We start from the raw sequence: 15931 nt of genomic DNA on the forward strand, positions 1-15931 counted from the left end.
ATCTAGATGGAGACTTCACAGGTGTTTACATATCAAGTTCCATACTTAAGATTTTTGCCCTTTATATAAGTCATACCTCAATATTTTTTTAATGAGGAATCTGGAGGAATAGACTTGGAAAATAAGCAGAGCTAAGAGAGGCTAGGTGATCAGAATGACAGCAACCAGGGCTATGACTGATTAGGGTGCTGCTGTTCTCACCACTGGCACCAAACACAATCCCGTGCACACCACTGGAATTAGTTTGTTTTGTTTTTTTTTTTAATTTTTAAAAAATGTTTGTTTGTTTTTGAGAGAGAGAGAAGACCGAGTGGGGGAGGAGCAGAGAGCGAGGGAGACAGAATCCGAAACAGGCTCCAGGCTCTGAGCTGTCAACACAGGGCCCAATGAGGGGCCCGATCTCGCAAACCTTGAGATGGTTATCTGAGCCAAAGTCCGACGCTTAACCAACGGAGCCACACTGGTGCCCCTGGAATTGGTTATAGTGCATCGTTCCTGATTCAAAGTCCCTGACAGAAGCATCAGACTGTGCCCCAGCTTCCAGGTGTCAGGGAGGGAGCAACTAGCTAGCATCCTTTCCCTGGAATTTACACAACAGTAAATTCTATGAATTTAAGAAGGGGCTTCAGATGCCAGGCCGCCTGACACTGACAAATATCACACTTTCCTGTCTTCATCTTACCCTATTGCCCCCAAACTGGAGTCTTTCTCTCACTCCCCTTACCCAACCCATCAACAGTTCTATGATATATCCTGAAACTGTGCACTTGCTTGTGTCACTGCTACACCCTAGACCCAAGCCACCATCATCTCTCAATCTCTTACTGCTTGTTTCTTCTCTTTGCTATCACTCTCCTCTCTCCACACTCACAATCCATCCTGTCCACAGAAGCCAAAGTCATCTTTTAAAAAAAAGATAAACTGCTATATAATTTCTTCAGCCTCTTCTCTTCAGCCTGCATTTCTTCAGTTCTCTTCTCTAGCAACACTGAGGACTTGATTGCTGTCTTAGGATCTTTGCACTTGCCATTTTCTCTTTGTGGAGTGCTCCTCATCCATATTTGACTTGAGTGGTTATTTTTTTGTCATTTCACTTGTCTGCTCAAATGCCACTTCAGAGGCTGCCTCTGAAAACCCAATCAGTAGCCTGCCTTGAAAACTGGGGGAGGAAGAAGGTAGAGATTTGTCGCTTGGAACAAGTACCAAATAGTTATGGTACTATTTGATTAAACGATGGACAGTTATAACTTTAGAAAATGTTCACCTTTAAACCAAATTTAGGAAGAAAAACTAAAAAAGCATATCTGCACCCTTACATATCTAGTTCACTGCATCTGCCTAAGATTTATAACAGAAGATGTTCAGTTAATTATTAATAAATGAATGAATACAAAAAGATTCTCAGAGAATGGTTGCCCTTTTGTCAGGAAAAGATGAAGGGCCATGAGATGCAATGTGTATGTAATTATTCAAATATTTACTGCTGAGTAGTAATTGTGGTTAAGAAAGTTATCTTTTTTTTTTTTATGACTGTGTTTCTTGTGGAAGGAGGAACAGCCTTGGGAAAATTAGTAACTTAAAAATTTAGTGGGTTGATAAATTTTAGGCAATAGTTTTTTTGTTATTTTGTTTTTTTTTTTTTTTGCTGCAGAATTGCAATGTTTCAATAGAAACAATTGTTTAAATATTATGTATATGAAAAAAGTGTTTCTCACCATAAGGAAGGTTGGTCTCTGAGAGAGCTTTTGTTAAAATGGGTCATTTATTTGTTTACAGAAATCATGAGCAAAAAAAATCCTGATTCATTTTAGTGTGCACTTTTTGCTAGAACTGGAAAAACCTATTTTCCATTTTAGTAAAAGAAAATGTTTTCATAAAGTTGAATGAACCCTATAAATAAGACTCTTATTAGAAAGAATAGCAGAGACAATTTGGGGGGACAGATACTACATTTAATGTTTTTTATCTTTCTCAATGTCAGGTGTTTGTTTTAAGCAAGTGAGAAAAATTCCTACATACTTCCCCTGGATGGGGTTAACTTAATCCTTATCTGTTTGATAAGGCCACTGGCATGCTTTTAAGTCATTTGAGTTAATCTGGGTTTTTTGTTGTTGTTTTGCTTAACGGAGGTATTTATGAAGTGAAAACTTGGTGTTGGCCTCAACATTCTACATACTTCTTTGACTGGAAACTCCTCTAAGGAGAGTTTAAAATTCCAACTTCAGAAAAATACAATGACCATTAAATTCAGAAAAGGGAAAGTGCCTCACATTCAAGACATTTTTGTGAAAGTTAGGAGAGACTGCAAGCCTGCAGCTCACTTTTTCTCATAGCTGCAGATACTGAACAGTGACCCCTTGTTCTTGACCTTTGTTCAAGAAAAGGGCTGCAGGTTGCCAACATTTGCAGTCTCTTTTTGACTAACTTTCCCCTGCCCTGTAGCCATTGTAATGCTCACGTTTTAACCTAAGGGCAAATTTGAATCATTAGGTAAGTGACAACAGCTTGTCTAAACTGGTAGATAAGAAATGTCAAAGCATAAGGTGCCATCTGTCCCAGGTTATGGATCTATGTTTGATCTGTACTCAGTGTCAAAACTCACCTGTAAAGTCAACCAAACGATAAAGGAAGGCATGTTAGTATCTTTTTCCATTGACATCATTCGTTATGAACGTTTTCAAATGTAAAGAAAAGTTGAAAATTATGCAGTGAATGCCCATGTATCTACCAGCTAGATTCTATAATTGTAAGCCTTTTGTTATATTAGTTTGATCATATATCCATCTATCCACCATTATCTGTCTTAATTTTTGGTACGTTTTAATGTAAGTCACAGACTTCAGTTTACTTCACTGTAAGTGTCATTTTGGAAGCCAAAAAAAAAAAAAATTGGAGATGAACTTGTGTGATTATAATTAACTCCTAAAAGAGTCACAAAATATGTGAATTTACCACAAAACCTAGATTTCATCATGGTTAGAGAGATCTAACATGGCTATTAATAGCCTCTAAATTAATGTATATTTTGGGTATCTTTTGATCTTTTCCATATGACTTTTAGCTATCACAGACTACTATCATTCACAGACAACCTTCAGAATTTCTATCATATTCAAGTACCATGTGTAATATTTTCTTATTCTAAAAAATTTTATTTTCAGTTAAATTTATTTTTAGAGTACAACTTCATATTGCTACCATAAATGGAAAACCAGTATGATTTGTCATAAACAAGTTGGCCATATTTTTTTTTTCTATACACAAAAATAAGTTCATATTGTATACCTTGGCTTGCATACTAAGGGAAATACCAAGTTATAGCCCCCATCCTTCCCCCTTTCCTTTCACAAATATTGGGGCACAAGAAAAGTCAAATCTGCATTGGAGGTTAGACACACAGATGATATTAGGCTGTTCTCTTTTTAAGGGACAAAAACACTACATCCAGACTTGCCTAAGTCTCATCTTGAGCTAATGGCGAGAGAAAGCAGGGTGAGGAAGGGTCTGTCTGAAGCCCATCTGAGATTGTGTCCCAAGTGGAACACATTCCTCATGAGCCCTGTGTTTGTCAACCCCAGCTGTTCTGCAGACCCCACACTGGCAGGAACAGAGCCAAAGCCTAATCCTTGCAGCTTGAGGTTTGGGGACCTATCAGAACCATGGCTCTGGCCGTATTTTCTTTTTCATTTTGTTTCTTCTTATTGTTTTAACCCTCTCCTACCAACCTATCTTCCCCAACCCCCCTCTATGTTAACATAGGTGTGGTAGGAGACCAACAACATACCTATTTTTCCTTCCTGAAATTAGAACCAAGACCTAGGAGCCAGACATATGGAGATCAAAATACCAGATTTACCACAGATGAAGGTAAGCTGTAGAATATAATTTGGGTCTGTAACCAATTAGGCTTCTTCCTAATTACCTGTGATCCGATCATTCCCACCCAATCACTGTAGAGTTAGTTAAAAACAAGCCTCTCCTGGCAGGGGTACAACTTTTCAGTGCTAAAAAACAAAAAACAATTCAAAAATGTACATATTACAGACAGGCTGGCCCTGTGGGTAAGAGAATACAGAAGGCTCCCATGCAAGCAAGCTCAAGTCCTGCTCAGTTTACCAGTCAGATGAGTCAATCTCTGTGACTTGGAGAACAGTTAAGTGAAGGAGGCAGAGAAAAGCTGGAAGCGATCTTCCCATACTCCTTCCTCTTGAGAAATGAAGTTACCTCCCTTTTACGGAAACAGGAGAGGTACAGGATGTTATTCCCTAACAATTACCTTCTATTGCTTCCTCCTGTAGTGACCAAATGTCACAGGATGAACTTTGGGACCCTTTGTCAAATGGAACGGGAAATAGAAGTGTGTATTGGCAGCCAAAACCAACATGCAAGGATTTTCCAGGTAATTGCTAAGCAATGGCTGCCATTGGGCATCCTGGCCAACGGGCAAAGTGGCCAAAATTGGGCATATTCTTGCTTCTCTTGATAAAATTTTTTCCTCCTCAATCTGCTGTGGACATGTGCCAGCTCTGGTGCCTTGAGCCTCAGGTACCACGACCAGTCTTGCCTTTTCCAACTGTGCCCAGTAGCAGAATCTGCCTCCTCCTCTGCCTGTAAGTAAAACTTACCTTCCATTTGGTTCTGTATAAATACGCAGTCTTATCATCTGATTAAGACACTAGGGTGTCGGGGTGCCTGGGTGGCTCAGTTGGTTAAGCCCTGACTCACACGGTTCAAGGGATTAAGCCCCACTTTAGGCTCCATGCTGACGGCGCAGAGCCTGCTTGGGCTTCTCTCTCTCCCTCTCTCTCTGCCCCTCCCCTGCTCATGCTCTCTCTCTCTCTCTCTCTCTCTCAAAATAAATTAAATAAATAAATAAATAAATAAATAAATAACATAAAAGCATTAATGATGGTAGGGTTTATTTATACTTTATTTTAAAATAGGAGTTTATTAAATGTAAAGAGTATGCATATGAAAATATTAGAGTAAGTCTTTTGGTTTCTCTCTGTTTCTTCTGTTAACTCTCAGCTCCCTGGATGCTGCTGCTACAGTTGCATGTCATGTTTGCTTCCAAAAGACTGCCAGGTTTTTTATTAACCATCTCAGTTGCCCTCATCTGCTTAAATCCTCAGTCACCATGGAATATCAATTAAGCCATTATCAGCTATATCCATAGTGCAATTACACAGGGCCTGAGTCACAATGGGGTTGAACTCTAGTAAATCACCTAGTGGAAACTTTATAAAAGTCAGAGTAAGTCAGAATTGCGTGTGTAAATTAACATAAATATACATACAAAGGCCAAAGCAACCTTGAAAAAAAAATAATGACTTTGGAAGACGACACTATCTGATTTTAAGATGTCTTTTAAAGCAAGAGTAATCAAGACAGTATGGTATTGGTGTCAGGATAGACAAATCTACGGAACATAGTGGAGTTCAGAAATAGACCCTACATATATGGACCACTGACTTTTTAAAAAAATTTTATTGTTGAAGTATAATTGAAATGCAGTGTTATATTAGTTTCAGCTGTACAACATATTGATTTGACAATTCTGTATATTACTCAGAACTCACCACAATAAGTGTAGTCGCCATCTGTCACCAGTGTTATTTACAATATTGTTGACTATATTTCCTATGCTGTACTTTATATCACCGTGATTATATTTATTTTATAACTGAAAGTTTGTGTCTCTTAATCCCCATCATCTGTTGTGCCCATCCTCACCGGCCCACCTCACCTCTGGCAACCACCAGTTTGTTCTCTGTATTTGAGTCATTTATTTGTTTGTTTTGTTTTTTAGATTCCACAGATAAGTGAAATCATACGGTATCTGTCTTTCTCTGATCCACAACTGATTTTTTACTAAGGCAATCCAGTGGAAAAAGGACAGTCTTTTCGAGAAATAGTGCTGGAATAATTGGATATTTATATGAAAACTCCCCCCAAACCAAAAAAACATTGACCCATATATAAAAATTATACCATACATGAAAATCAGTGTGAAATGGATCATAGATTTAAATGTAAAGCCTGGAAGTATAAAACTTCTAGAAGAAAACCTTGGTTATGCAAAGATTTCTTAGAGAAGTCAACAAAACATAAACTATAAAAAACCAATTTGATAAATTGAACTTCATCAAAATTAAAAATTTCTGCCCTTTGAAAGACACTATTAAGAGAATGAGAAGATAAACCACAGACCAAAAGTCAATATTTGCATGTATCTGGTAAAAGACTTGCATCCAGAATATATAAGGAACTCTGAAATCTCAATTACTAAAAAAGCAAAAACAAAAACAAAAAAAAAACCCTTCAAGAATAATGAACAACATATGTGAATAAATACTTCATGAAAGAAGACATGTGGATGGAAATAAACACATGAAAATAAGCTCAACATCATTAGTCATTAGGGAAATGCTAATTAAAACTGCAATGAGATACCACTGCACACCAACTAGAATTGCTAAATTTTAAGAGTGATCATACTAGCGAGAATGAGGAGGAACTAGAACTTTCGTACACTGTTGGTGGAAATATAAAATAGCATACCTACTTTGGAAACATTTGGCGATATCTTAAAAAGTTGAACACATATACACCATATGAGCCAGACATTCTACTCCTAGATATTTATCCAAGAAAAATGAAAACATATGTTCATAAAACAACTTGCACAGAAATGATCATAGAAGATTAATTTATAGTAGCCCCAAGCTGGAAACCACGAACCCAAATGTCTACCAAACAAATTGTGGTATGTCCCTACAATGGAATACTATTTAGCAAAAAAAGGTAATAGAATATTAATACACAAAACAAGAACAGATCTCAAAAGTGAAAGAATAAGACAAAAATAAGTTCATACCATATGATTCCATTTATATGAAGTTATAGAAAATGCAAACTAATCTATAGTAATAGAAAGTTCTGATTGAACTCATATAATGCATGTTTGGAACTCATATAATGCATGTTTGTTGACTTCTCTATGTATACACATGGGTGTATACATAATTAAAAATTAAGTTAGCTGCACACTTACAATTTGTGCTCTTCACTGTTTGTAAGTAATAGTTCAATAAAAAGAAGGATAATAAAAAATAAATGCATGTTTCCTGTAGTAATTCCAACAATACAGAAGAGCATGTAGTTGAAAGCCCATTCTTCCAAGCTCCTCTGGTCTTCTCCTCGTCTCGTACTTAAATGCAATCCCACTCACCAGAGGTTTCCAAAATTCACAGTGTGATATTTATTAAAGACTTGTATCAAATTTTAAGATACATAACACTAATTTTACTCTGTTTTATATTGTAATAATTTGAATACATAGCTTATTGTCTTACTGGATTATATGCATTGAAAGCAGAAAATACAGTATGCTTCTTTATAATTCTTTTTTTCTTTTAATTTTTTAACATTTATTTATTTTTGAGAGACAGAGTGTGAGCAGGGGAGGGGCAGAGAGAGAGGAAGACGCAGAAACTGAAGCAGGCTCCAGGCTCTGAGCTGTCAGCACAGAGCCCAACGCGGGGCTCGAACCCACAAACCATAAGATCATGACCTGAGCCAAAGTCAGATGCTCAACTGACTGGGCCACTCAGGCACCCCTGCTTCTTTATAATTCTTAAACAAAGTAGGGATAGAAATAAATAAATATCCTATTTTGAGGTAATTGCCATAGTTATGGACACATTATAGGTAACTAACATTCACTGTGTTTCAGACAATCCATAGGGAGTTTTCTATGTTCTATTTCACTTAATCCTCACAAGAACCAAAATGAGGTGGTTTTTCCAGTTACCTACTGCTGCATAACAAACCATACCAAAACTTAATGGCTTTAAATAATGACAAAATTTACTTTGCTGACATGTTCACAAACCTGAGTTTAGACAGGTCTTGGCAGGAATAGCTCATCTCTGCTCCAATCAGCAACAGCTGGGGTAGATTGACAGCTCAGGCCTGGAATTATCTGAAGGCTTGTTCATGCCACATGTACGGTGGTTGGTGCTGGTCACTGGCTGAAATCTTACTTGGGGTTGTCAACCAGAACACCTCCATGTGCCCTGTCCATGTAGCCTGGGCTTCCTCACAACACGGTAGCTGGGTTCCTAGGGTGAGTTTCCAATGAGAGAGCCAGGCAGAAGCTGTATCTGTGTTGCCCTTTATGACCTGGGTTCAGAAGTCATTCAGTGTCATTTCTGCTGCATTCTATTCTTTGAAGAAATTGCAAAGTCACAATTTCAAGGAGAGGGGAAATAGAGGCTATCTCTTGATGGGGGTATGGTAATGTGGGATGGGAAATTTCGCTGTGGCCACTTTTGAGAATTTATTTTGCCACAGCAGAAACTTGTCAAGGTTAAATTACTAAAGCTTGTAAGGGACTGAGTGCTCAGAATTGTCTCTAATTCCAAAGCTCTGATTAGGATCCAGATAGTTGTCTTACTTTGTGACTTTGAAAACTATTAGTATCACATTGTCAATTCCTGTTATAGTCTCTAAAACAAATTCTTATGAGCACTGTTCATTTCCTATAGGAGGAATACATATAAATCATTTTTTTAATGTATGTGGATATTGTTGCACTGCATTAGATGTTAATTCATTTTAGGGCATTTTGAAAATTCTTGGTAGCTTTATTTACTCATGGAACAGGAATAGCATCTTCCAGGAAGCAGAGGTGAGAGAGAGCATAGAATGTGTGGAAAACAGTGTGGACTGAAATGTCTGAAGGGGAAGTAGAGAAGCCAAACCTGTAAAAGAAGGGCTTAAAAAGCAAGCAGGGCTATGTTAACAATAAAGAACTTGCACCCTATCCTGAGGGCAAAAAGGGCCTGTTGAAACGTTTTAAGGAGGGAAATGATGGGGTTCAGATTTGATTTTTAAATGACCACTCTAGCGTTAGTGTTGACTATTTAATAAAAGCATGGGATTTGGAGTGATATGCCAATCTCAATTCACCTGCTTACTGAACAAGCTGGAATTTGCTTGGAATCTAGTGTATGGTTTATAGATAGAGGTATTTTCCAATATAAGAAAGTTGTGTTTTCTTTTGATATCTTTAGTTATGGCTGTTAAAATGTTTCTAGTGTCTCATTAGATGTGCACAGATTTAAGTCCAATTCCTGATTTCCAACTAACTGTTGTGCACATGCGTTCTAATGAGGCTGAGTATTCTCTAATCCACCTGCATTCATCATGATGGGCTTGGCTATAGAGTGGTGACAAATAAACCCTGATACATCAGTTGTTTAATACAATAAAGGCTTATTGACTGCTTGTGTAAAGTCTGAAACAGGTTGAGAAACTTTACATTATAAACATGGTGTCTGAAACACATAACAGTTGGAGGCTTTCACAAGATGAGGTAAAGCCAAGCCTGGAGGTGGCTTCTATCCATTTCTACCCATGTTCTGTTAATTAGAAATCAGGCACAGGCTCAAATCTAACTGCCAAAGAGGATGGAAAATGTGGAGGTACACATAGACATTTCACAAGCATTGGTAACCTCCGTCACCTTTCTCCCTGCCCAGATTTTCTGGGACTCTCAATCAACTGAGATTAAGATTCTCATAATGAACTGATACAGAGTTTTTTGGGGTTTTTTTCTTTTGTTTTTGTTTGTTTGTTTGTTTGTTTTTTGTTGTTGTTTTCAAATTCTGTCTACAGTGTATTATTTCTGAGGACAAGATCCCTCTGGATGCATAGCTTCATTACCAGAATGACTCCTACTTAGATTCTGTGTCATTGGGAGTTCATTCTGGCTTTTTGTGAGATTTAGATCCATTCAGTCCAGAAACTTCATTAAAAGTGAAAAATAACTATAGATTTAACTTATTTACTAAAGCCAAAATAAAGCAGACACTTGCTGTATATTAGATTTGACTTGGTGCTGTTTTCTTTTCTTTCCCTTTTTTTTTTTTTTGAAAAATTTTTTAAAAGGATAATTATTCTTTAAAAAATGGCTTCAGGGGCGCCTGGGTGGCTCAGTCAGTTAAGCGTCCGACTTCAGCTCAGGTCACGATCTCATGGTCCCTGAGTTCGAGCCCCGTGTCGGGCTCTGGGCTGATGACTCAGAGCCTGGAGCCTGCTTCCGATTCTGTGTCTCCCTCTCTCTCTGCCCCTCCCCCGTTCATGCTCTGTCTCTCTCTGTCTCAAAAGTAAATAAATGTTAAAAAAAAAAAAATTTTTTTTTAATGGCTTCAGGGGACACGTGGGTGGCTCAGTCTGTTAAGGTCTGACACTTGATTTTGGTTGAGGTCATAATCTCACGGTTGTGAGATTAAGCCCCGCATCAGACTCCATGCTGGGCAGGAATCCTGCTTAAGATAAAATATTCTCTCTCTCTCTCTCTCTCTCTCTCTCTCTCTTTCCCCCTCCCCGCCCCCAATCCTCTCCTCTCTCAAAATAAATACATAAATAAAATTTTAAAAAAATATATGGCTTCAGGCTGGAAGAACTATTTTGAACTGACAGGGAAGAATGTGAAATCTCCTATTTTACATTTTCTTCCCTTCTCTTCTTTAAGAAAAAAGAATAAAAACAGCCCAGAATATTGCATGTACAAGTGACTCAGAAAAATCTTATCTTCTGTCCTTTTAAGTTTGGAATATTGGTATTATTGCAGGGAAACACAGTTACCATACTGCATATATTTTTAATGTCATACTTGTGAATAAGAGAGCATTTGGAAGCAGTTACACTTATTTATTTATTTTTTAACCATCATTTCCCCAATAAACTTTTAAGGTTAGTTTCTTTGGTGTTTGGGATTCTACTCTGATGGTGTGCAGTTGTTTTACATGGCCTGTGACCCTCAAACAGCTCATCAGCCATGGAAGGAATGAATTCATCACACAGGGTTTAATTTGCCCTTCACTAAGATATTTAATTTCCGCCCTGGGAGCCTTGCTCAGTTACATGGTATCTAACCTGGTGATGGCAACCTAGCAACTGGGTGGAACGTGGCCTACCCCAAGCAACGCTCAGGGGTAGAGGGCACAGGGAAATGTTAATTATTTACAGTGGTGGATTAGTGAAGCTGTGGGAGTTTACCCAGGCCACTGACCACCATCTACTGGAGCCAATAGCTTTTTCATCTGAAGTGCACCCAGATGATATGGTTATCTGAGGACCCCAAAAATATGCTCGTTTAATTATACAACATTTCTGGGTGGGCAAAAGCAGCTTATAAAGCTGAATGATAATTAAATTTAACCTAAATAAATCACGTATTATTAGAATGGTTAATTTTCTAAGTAGCCATAGCATTTTAAGTTGTGTAAAAAATAGAGCTGCTGTTTAAATTTTAAATAGTACGTCCAACATGTCTGGTCTCATATTAAAATGGTCAAGGCTAATATTAGACTAGGTGTGCAGAATCACTGCTTACAGCATATTTGAGTGTGAGAGACATTAGCATTGTTGTTAACAATATTAAAATCAGAGATTATTACATAGGACCAAGAAGAAACACTACGTTTTCTCTGGGGTGTGTGTGTATGTGTGTGTGTGTGTGTGTGTGTGTGTGTGTGTGTGTGAGACAGAGTACCTGAGGCTAAACAAGAAAAGGAGTCAACATTTATTAAGCACCCACTGAGTGCCAGTTATTTTATACACATCACCTTTGGGTGAGGTAGCTATAATTATCCCCTATTTGCAGATGGTATAACTAAGACTTAGGGGACAGTGCAGTTTGCCTAGGATGATGAGGCTGGATCCCAAAGCCCTTTTTATTTTCACTACAACGCATGTCAGATCAAAAGACTGAAGTGCAGAAACAGAAGATTTACCACAGGGCAGTTAGGAAGGAGTGGGCAGCTGGGGAAAGGACTGGAGCCATGGGAACTGGAAGGAGGCACACCAGTTAGCTCCATTTTCATTCATACCTAGTATTCCCACATCTTCCATTATAGGAGGTTAACTTCTCAGCTTGAGCCCCAGTGTGAACTGAAGAGCCCTTGGAGAGAACTCATCCCAGAAAAGGGGGAGACAGCACAGTGCATTGGCCTGAGTTCCAAAGCCTCGGAGTCCGAGAAAGGTGAGCATTCTGAGTAGTCTGACCCATCCCATCCCAACCTTTTTCCTTCCCTCTCTCCTTCCACACACACCAGACTTGCAGTGAGGTCTAAAGGCTCTCCCTGGCTTCTTCGTTCTCTCTACCAATAAATATCCTGTACATGTAGTCTTACCTTGGCGTTAGCTTCATGCTGAACCTGAACTGACACAGAGTCATTGTCCCATCCCCTTTCTGCCATGTTACGGGCCATTAGGCAGCTCTAGTATATTGAGAGAAGGGAGCCTTGAGTGCCTGCTGGTTGTAGGCTTGTTTTTGAACATATGTGAGTCCTTCATCCCAGGAACTACAGGACACACCTGGGGACACTTTGAGATACCAGATAAGTGGGTGGGGCAAGATCCCATGAAACTTGGGCTGTGGCTGTTGGTGTGACCCCATTGGTGGCCATAGGCTGGTGAGATGATGAGGAAAATTAAGGTTATAAACACACAATAAAAATATCATACTGAACTGATGATAACTGCTATCATAAGCAAGATAAACATGAACCCCAGGTTTAGTTTCTATAGCAAGAATATTATAATCATGTTGTACATGTAAATTAGGTAAAATAGAGGCAAAAATTTACTGCTTGCTCTCTGCTAGGCACTATACTAAGCTCTTTATTTGATAACCCTAAGGCAGACGCTTATTCAATATCCATTACCCCCTTCTTCTATGCTAATAAAACCCTCTTTTGTTTGAGAAAACAATGAACCAGCCCCAGCTAATGGCTTATGTCACACAATCATGACACTCCTGTTCTCCATGGTCCCAGCTTCTTCTGCCCTAAGAGGTGTCCACACAACTCAGTTCTGTCCAGGAGACCTGAGCAGAAGTCTGCTGGGGTGGAGACAGAGGACTGAGTCATGAAAATGCTTCTCCTAGAAGACTACAGTAGCAAATCCCTCACCCTCTTCAGATCTTTGCTCAAATGTCACCTTCCCAGTAACACCTACCCTGAACACCTGTTTAAAATTGTAGAGCCAGGCACAGCATAGGACTCAAAACATTATGTTTTTCTTTGGGGCAAGACATGAAAAAAAAAATAGGGAAAATTGCCAGAGAAAGTGCAGAATAGCAAGCACAAATGCCCCGGGACAGGAACATGCCTTGTATGTTTGGGGAATTGGAGGGGGCTGGCATGACTGGGGTGCTGTGACATAGGTGAGGAGAGAGAGATGCAACCAGAGTGACAATGGACAGCCTGATCACACGAGGGCTTGCCGGTCCCAGTAAAGCCTTTGGCTCATGCTCTGAGTGAGCTGGGAAGCCAAGGAGGAGCTGAGAGGAAGAATGACAGCCTCTGCCTTTCATTTAAAAGTTCTGTGTGGCTGCTGTTGAGACAGATTGAAGGGGGCAAGGGTGGAAGCAGGGAGAACAGTTAGGAAGCTACTGCGAAAAGCCAAGCTGGTGATGGTGGTAGCTTGGATCAAGGTGGCAGCAAGGAAGAAGGAGAGAAGTGACCAGGTTCTAGATGTATTTTGAAGCTGTTGTCAACAGGATTTGTTCACGGATTGGGTATGGATTGAGAGAGGAGAAAAATGATGGATGATGTCTAGGTTTTTGCCTGAGCAACTGAAAGCAAGGTAATTAGGAGAACTACAGTGAGAATGGGTTTTGAAGGGAAATCTAGGCCCTCAATTTTGGACATGTTTAAATTTGAGATGTCTATTATATATCCAAGCGGAGACATTAAATAGTCAAATGGATATACAGTTCTTGCTTTTGTGGGAGAAGTTCATGCCAGGGATATAAGCAGTATTGGAAGTTATGAGATTGGATGGATTTACATAAGACATAAGTGTGGGTCAGAAAGCAAGCAAGCAAGCAAGCAAAGAAAAAAAGGGAGGAGTGTTGGGAGGGAGGGAGGGAGGGAGGAAGGAAGGAAGGAAGGAAGAAAAAGAAACAAAGAAAGAAACAAAGAAAGAAAAAAAAGAAAGAAGGACAGGGAGAGAGAGGAGGGTTGGGAGGGAGGGAGGGAGGGAGGAAGGAAGGAAGGAAGGAAGAAAAGGAAGGAAGAAGGAAGGAAGGAAGGAGGGATACATGAAAGAGAAAGATATATAGTTCAAGTGCAAGGATGAGCCTTGGGACATTCCAATAATAATGATACTAACATGTGCTGGGTACCATCACCTTATCTGCAGGTGCTCATTTACCCCTTGTGAAAATGTTGCAAAGTAAATACCCTCACCTGACTGGATAGTAGGGGAATCTGTTTCACAGAGATAAGTCATCTGTCCAAAGGCACACAGACAGTTAAGTGCTATTATCTACCTGACTTTGGAGATAAATAACTTTGAGTTTAATGTCCTCCAGTAACTTAAAAACTTTGGCATCATCCTTTGTCTTGTATTCCCCATCCAACCAGCCTTTCAGGTCTATTTTCACAGTAAGCTTCCGTACAGCACGTGCGTGCTAATCCCTTACCTGGAACCACCACTTATGCCTCCTAATAGGATTTCCTGCCATTCACTTCTCCCCACCCTAATCCATCCCTTATCTTCCTAAAAATAAAGCTGATTGTGTCACCTTCCTGCTTAGCCCTTCTATTAATTCCCCATTATTTGCAAACTATAATTCAGCCTCTTGAGTTTAGGTTCTGGGAATCTTCACAATCTGGCTCCAAGCTACTTTTCCAGTCTCATCTCCTGCTACCCTCCCTGCAAACTCACCTCCCATGCCAGTTACTTTCCTGTGACATTGAACCTCTGGTTGAGACACACCAAGCTCTTTTGCAACTCTGTTTCACATGCTGTCTCCTTTTTGTGCCCATACTGGTTAACCATCCCCACCCCCTCCCCAGTACAACATTGACTGGAGGACGGACCGTGGGCACTGTGTCTTGTTCCACATCGTGGAAGAAAACTTTCAGTTTTTTGCCTTTAAGGACGATGTTACTGTAGGATTGTTTTAGATTCCCCCTTCTTTTTGTAACTGCTAAGAATTTATTGTTGTTTTGTCATGAACAGATGTTGAATTTTATCACGTGTTTTTCTGTGTCCATTTGGTATCATAAATTCTCTCCTTTAATCAGTCACTGACTTATTTTCTTTCTACTGTTAAATTAACCTTATATTCTTCGGGTAAACCCAACATGATCTTTATGTAGTATCCTTTCTTTTACATATATTTCTAGATTCCATTTGCTAATACTTTATTTAGCACATAGCCCTCCCATCTGTCAGGGGCCTGGGGAGAGCAGTGTTTGCAGGGGCAACCAAACCAACTTGATAATTGGGAGCAAAGTTTGATTTCCATTTCTCTCTGGGATTAGGGGCTCTAAATGGATGTCAAGGCCTGGGGGTGAAGGGGATGTCTGAAGCTCTGTGTTACTAGAGGAAAATGAAGCTTTCATTATTGGTAACCTTCATATTCAGTACAAAGTTCGGTACACATTCAATCCAAAAATCAAAACAGATCTTGTTGTGATAAATCAAGTTTTAATTTTAGTGAAATAAAAGGCTAATACTTACAAATAAACCTATTCAATGTTTAATTTGCTAGCTCACCTTACATAAAAAATAATGAATAAAAAGAAAACAAAGTCCTACCAAGGCCCCAAACACCCCTGCAGAAAGCTTTTCTACATCAAGTCCATGAATGACATCGTCTCTGGCACTTTGATGAGGCCGAGGTTGATGAGGGTGTTCTTTTCCAGTTCTAAGTAATTGTCATAGTCTGCTTTCAATTCAGCCTCCATCTGTTCTTTTGACTTCTGATATGTTTTCTAGGGTGAAAAACCAAATCATGCCAATAAAACATTGACAGCTAGAAATACCAAAGGAAAGAAGGGGCTAGTTTTGAGCAGTTGGCCTAGCTGCTGCTCTCTGGGAGGGGTTTGTGGGAGGGCATCTCTGG

The 15931-nt window shown here is 39.3% G+C and overlaps 1 protein-coding gene and 1 long non-coding RNA gene across 4 annotated transcripts in view; one reads left to right on the forward strand and one right to left on the reverse strand.

Annotated features, from left to right (window-relative positions):
- The first annotated feature begins 307 nt into the window (after nt 1-307).
- LOC131504460 (uncharacterized) overlaps nt 308-15931 on the forward strand; it is a 43672-nt gene continuing 28048 nt past the window's right edge. The window contains exons 1-3 of the long non-coding RNA XR_009258004.1: nt 308-3867; nt 4299-4399; nt 11928-12052. This is a non-coding gene — a long non-coding RNA (uncharacterized LOC131504460). The remainder of the gene's footprint in view (nt 3868-4298; nt 4400-11927; nt 12053-15931) is intronic.
- The window catches only part of DNAI3 (dynein axonemal intermediate chain 3), a 95282-nt gene continuing 94844 nt past the window's right edge, over nt 15494-15931 (reverse strand). For all 3 annotated transcript variants that reach the window (XM_058716768.1, XM_058716767.1, XM_058716766.1), the window contains exon 23: nt 15494-15800. In XM_058716768.1, coding sequence (XP_058572751.1) covers nt 15657-15800 — 144 coding nt within the window. In that variant the 3' untranslated portion in view covers nt 15494-15656. The remainder of the gene's footprint in view (nt 15801-15931) is intronic.

This window comes from Neofelis nebulosa, chromosome 2, assembly GCF_028018385.1.
Source record: "Neofelis nebulosa isolate mNeoNeb1 chromosome 2, mNeoNeb1.pri, whole genome shotgun sequence".
Taxonomy (NCBI): domain Eukaryota; kingdom Metazoa; phylum Chordata; class Mammalia; order Carnivora; family Felidae; genus Neofelis; species Neofelis nebulosa.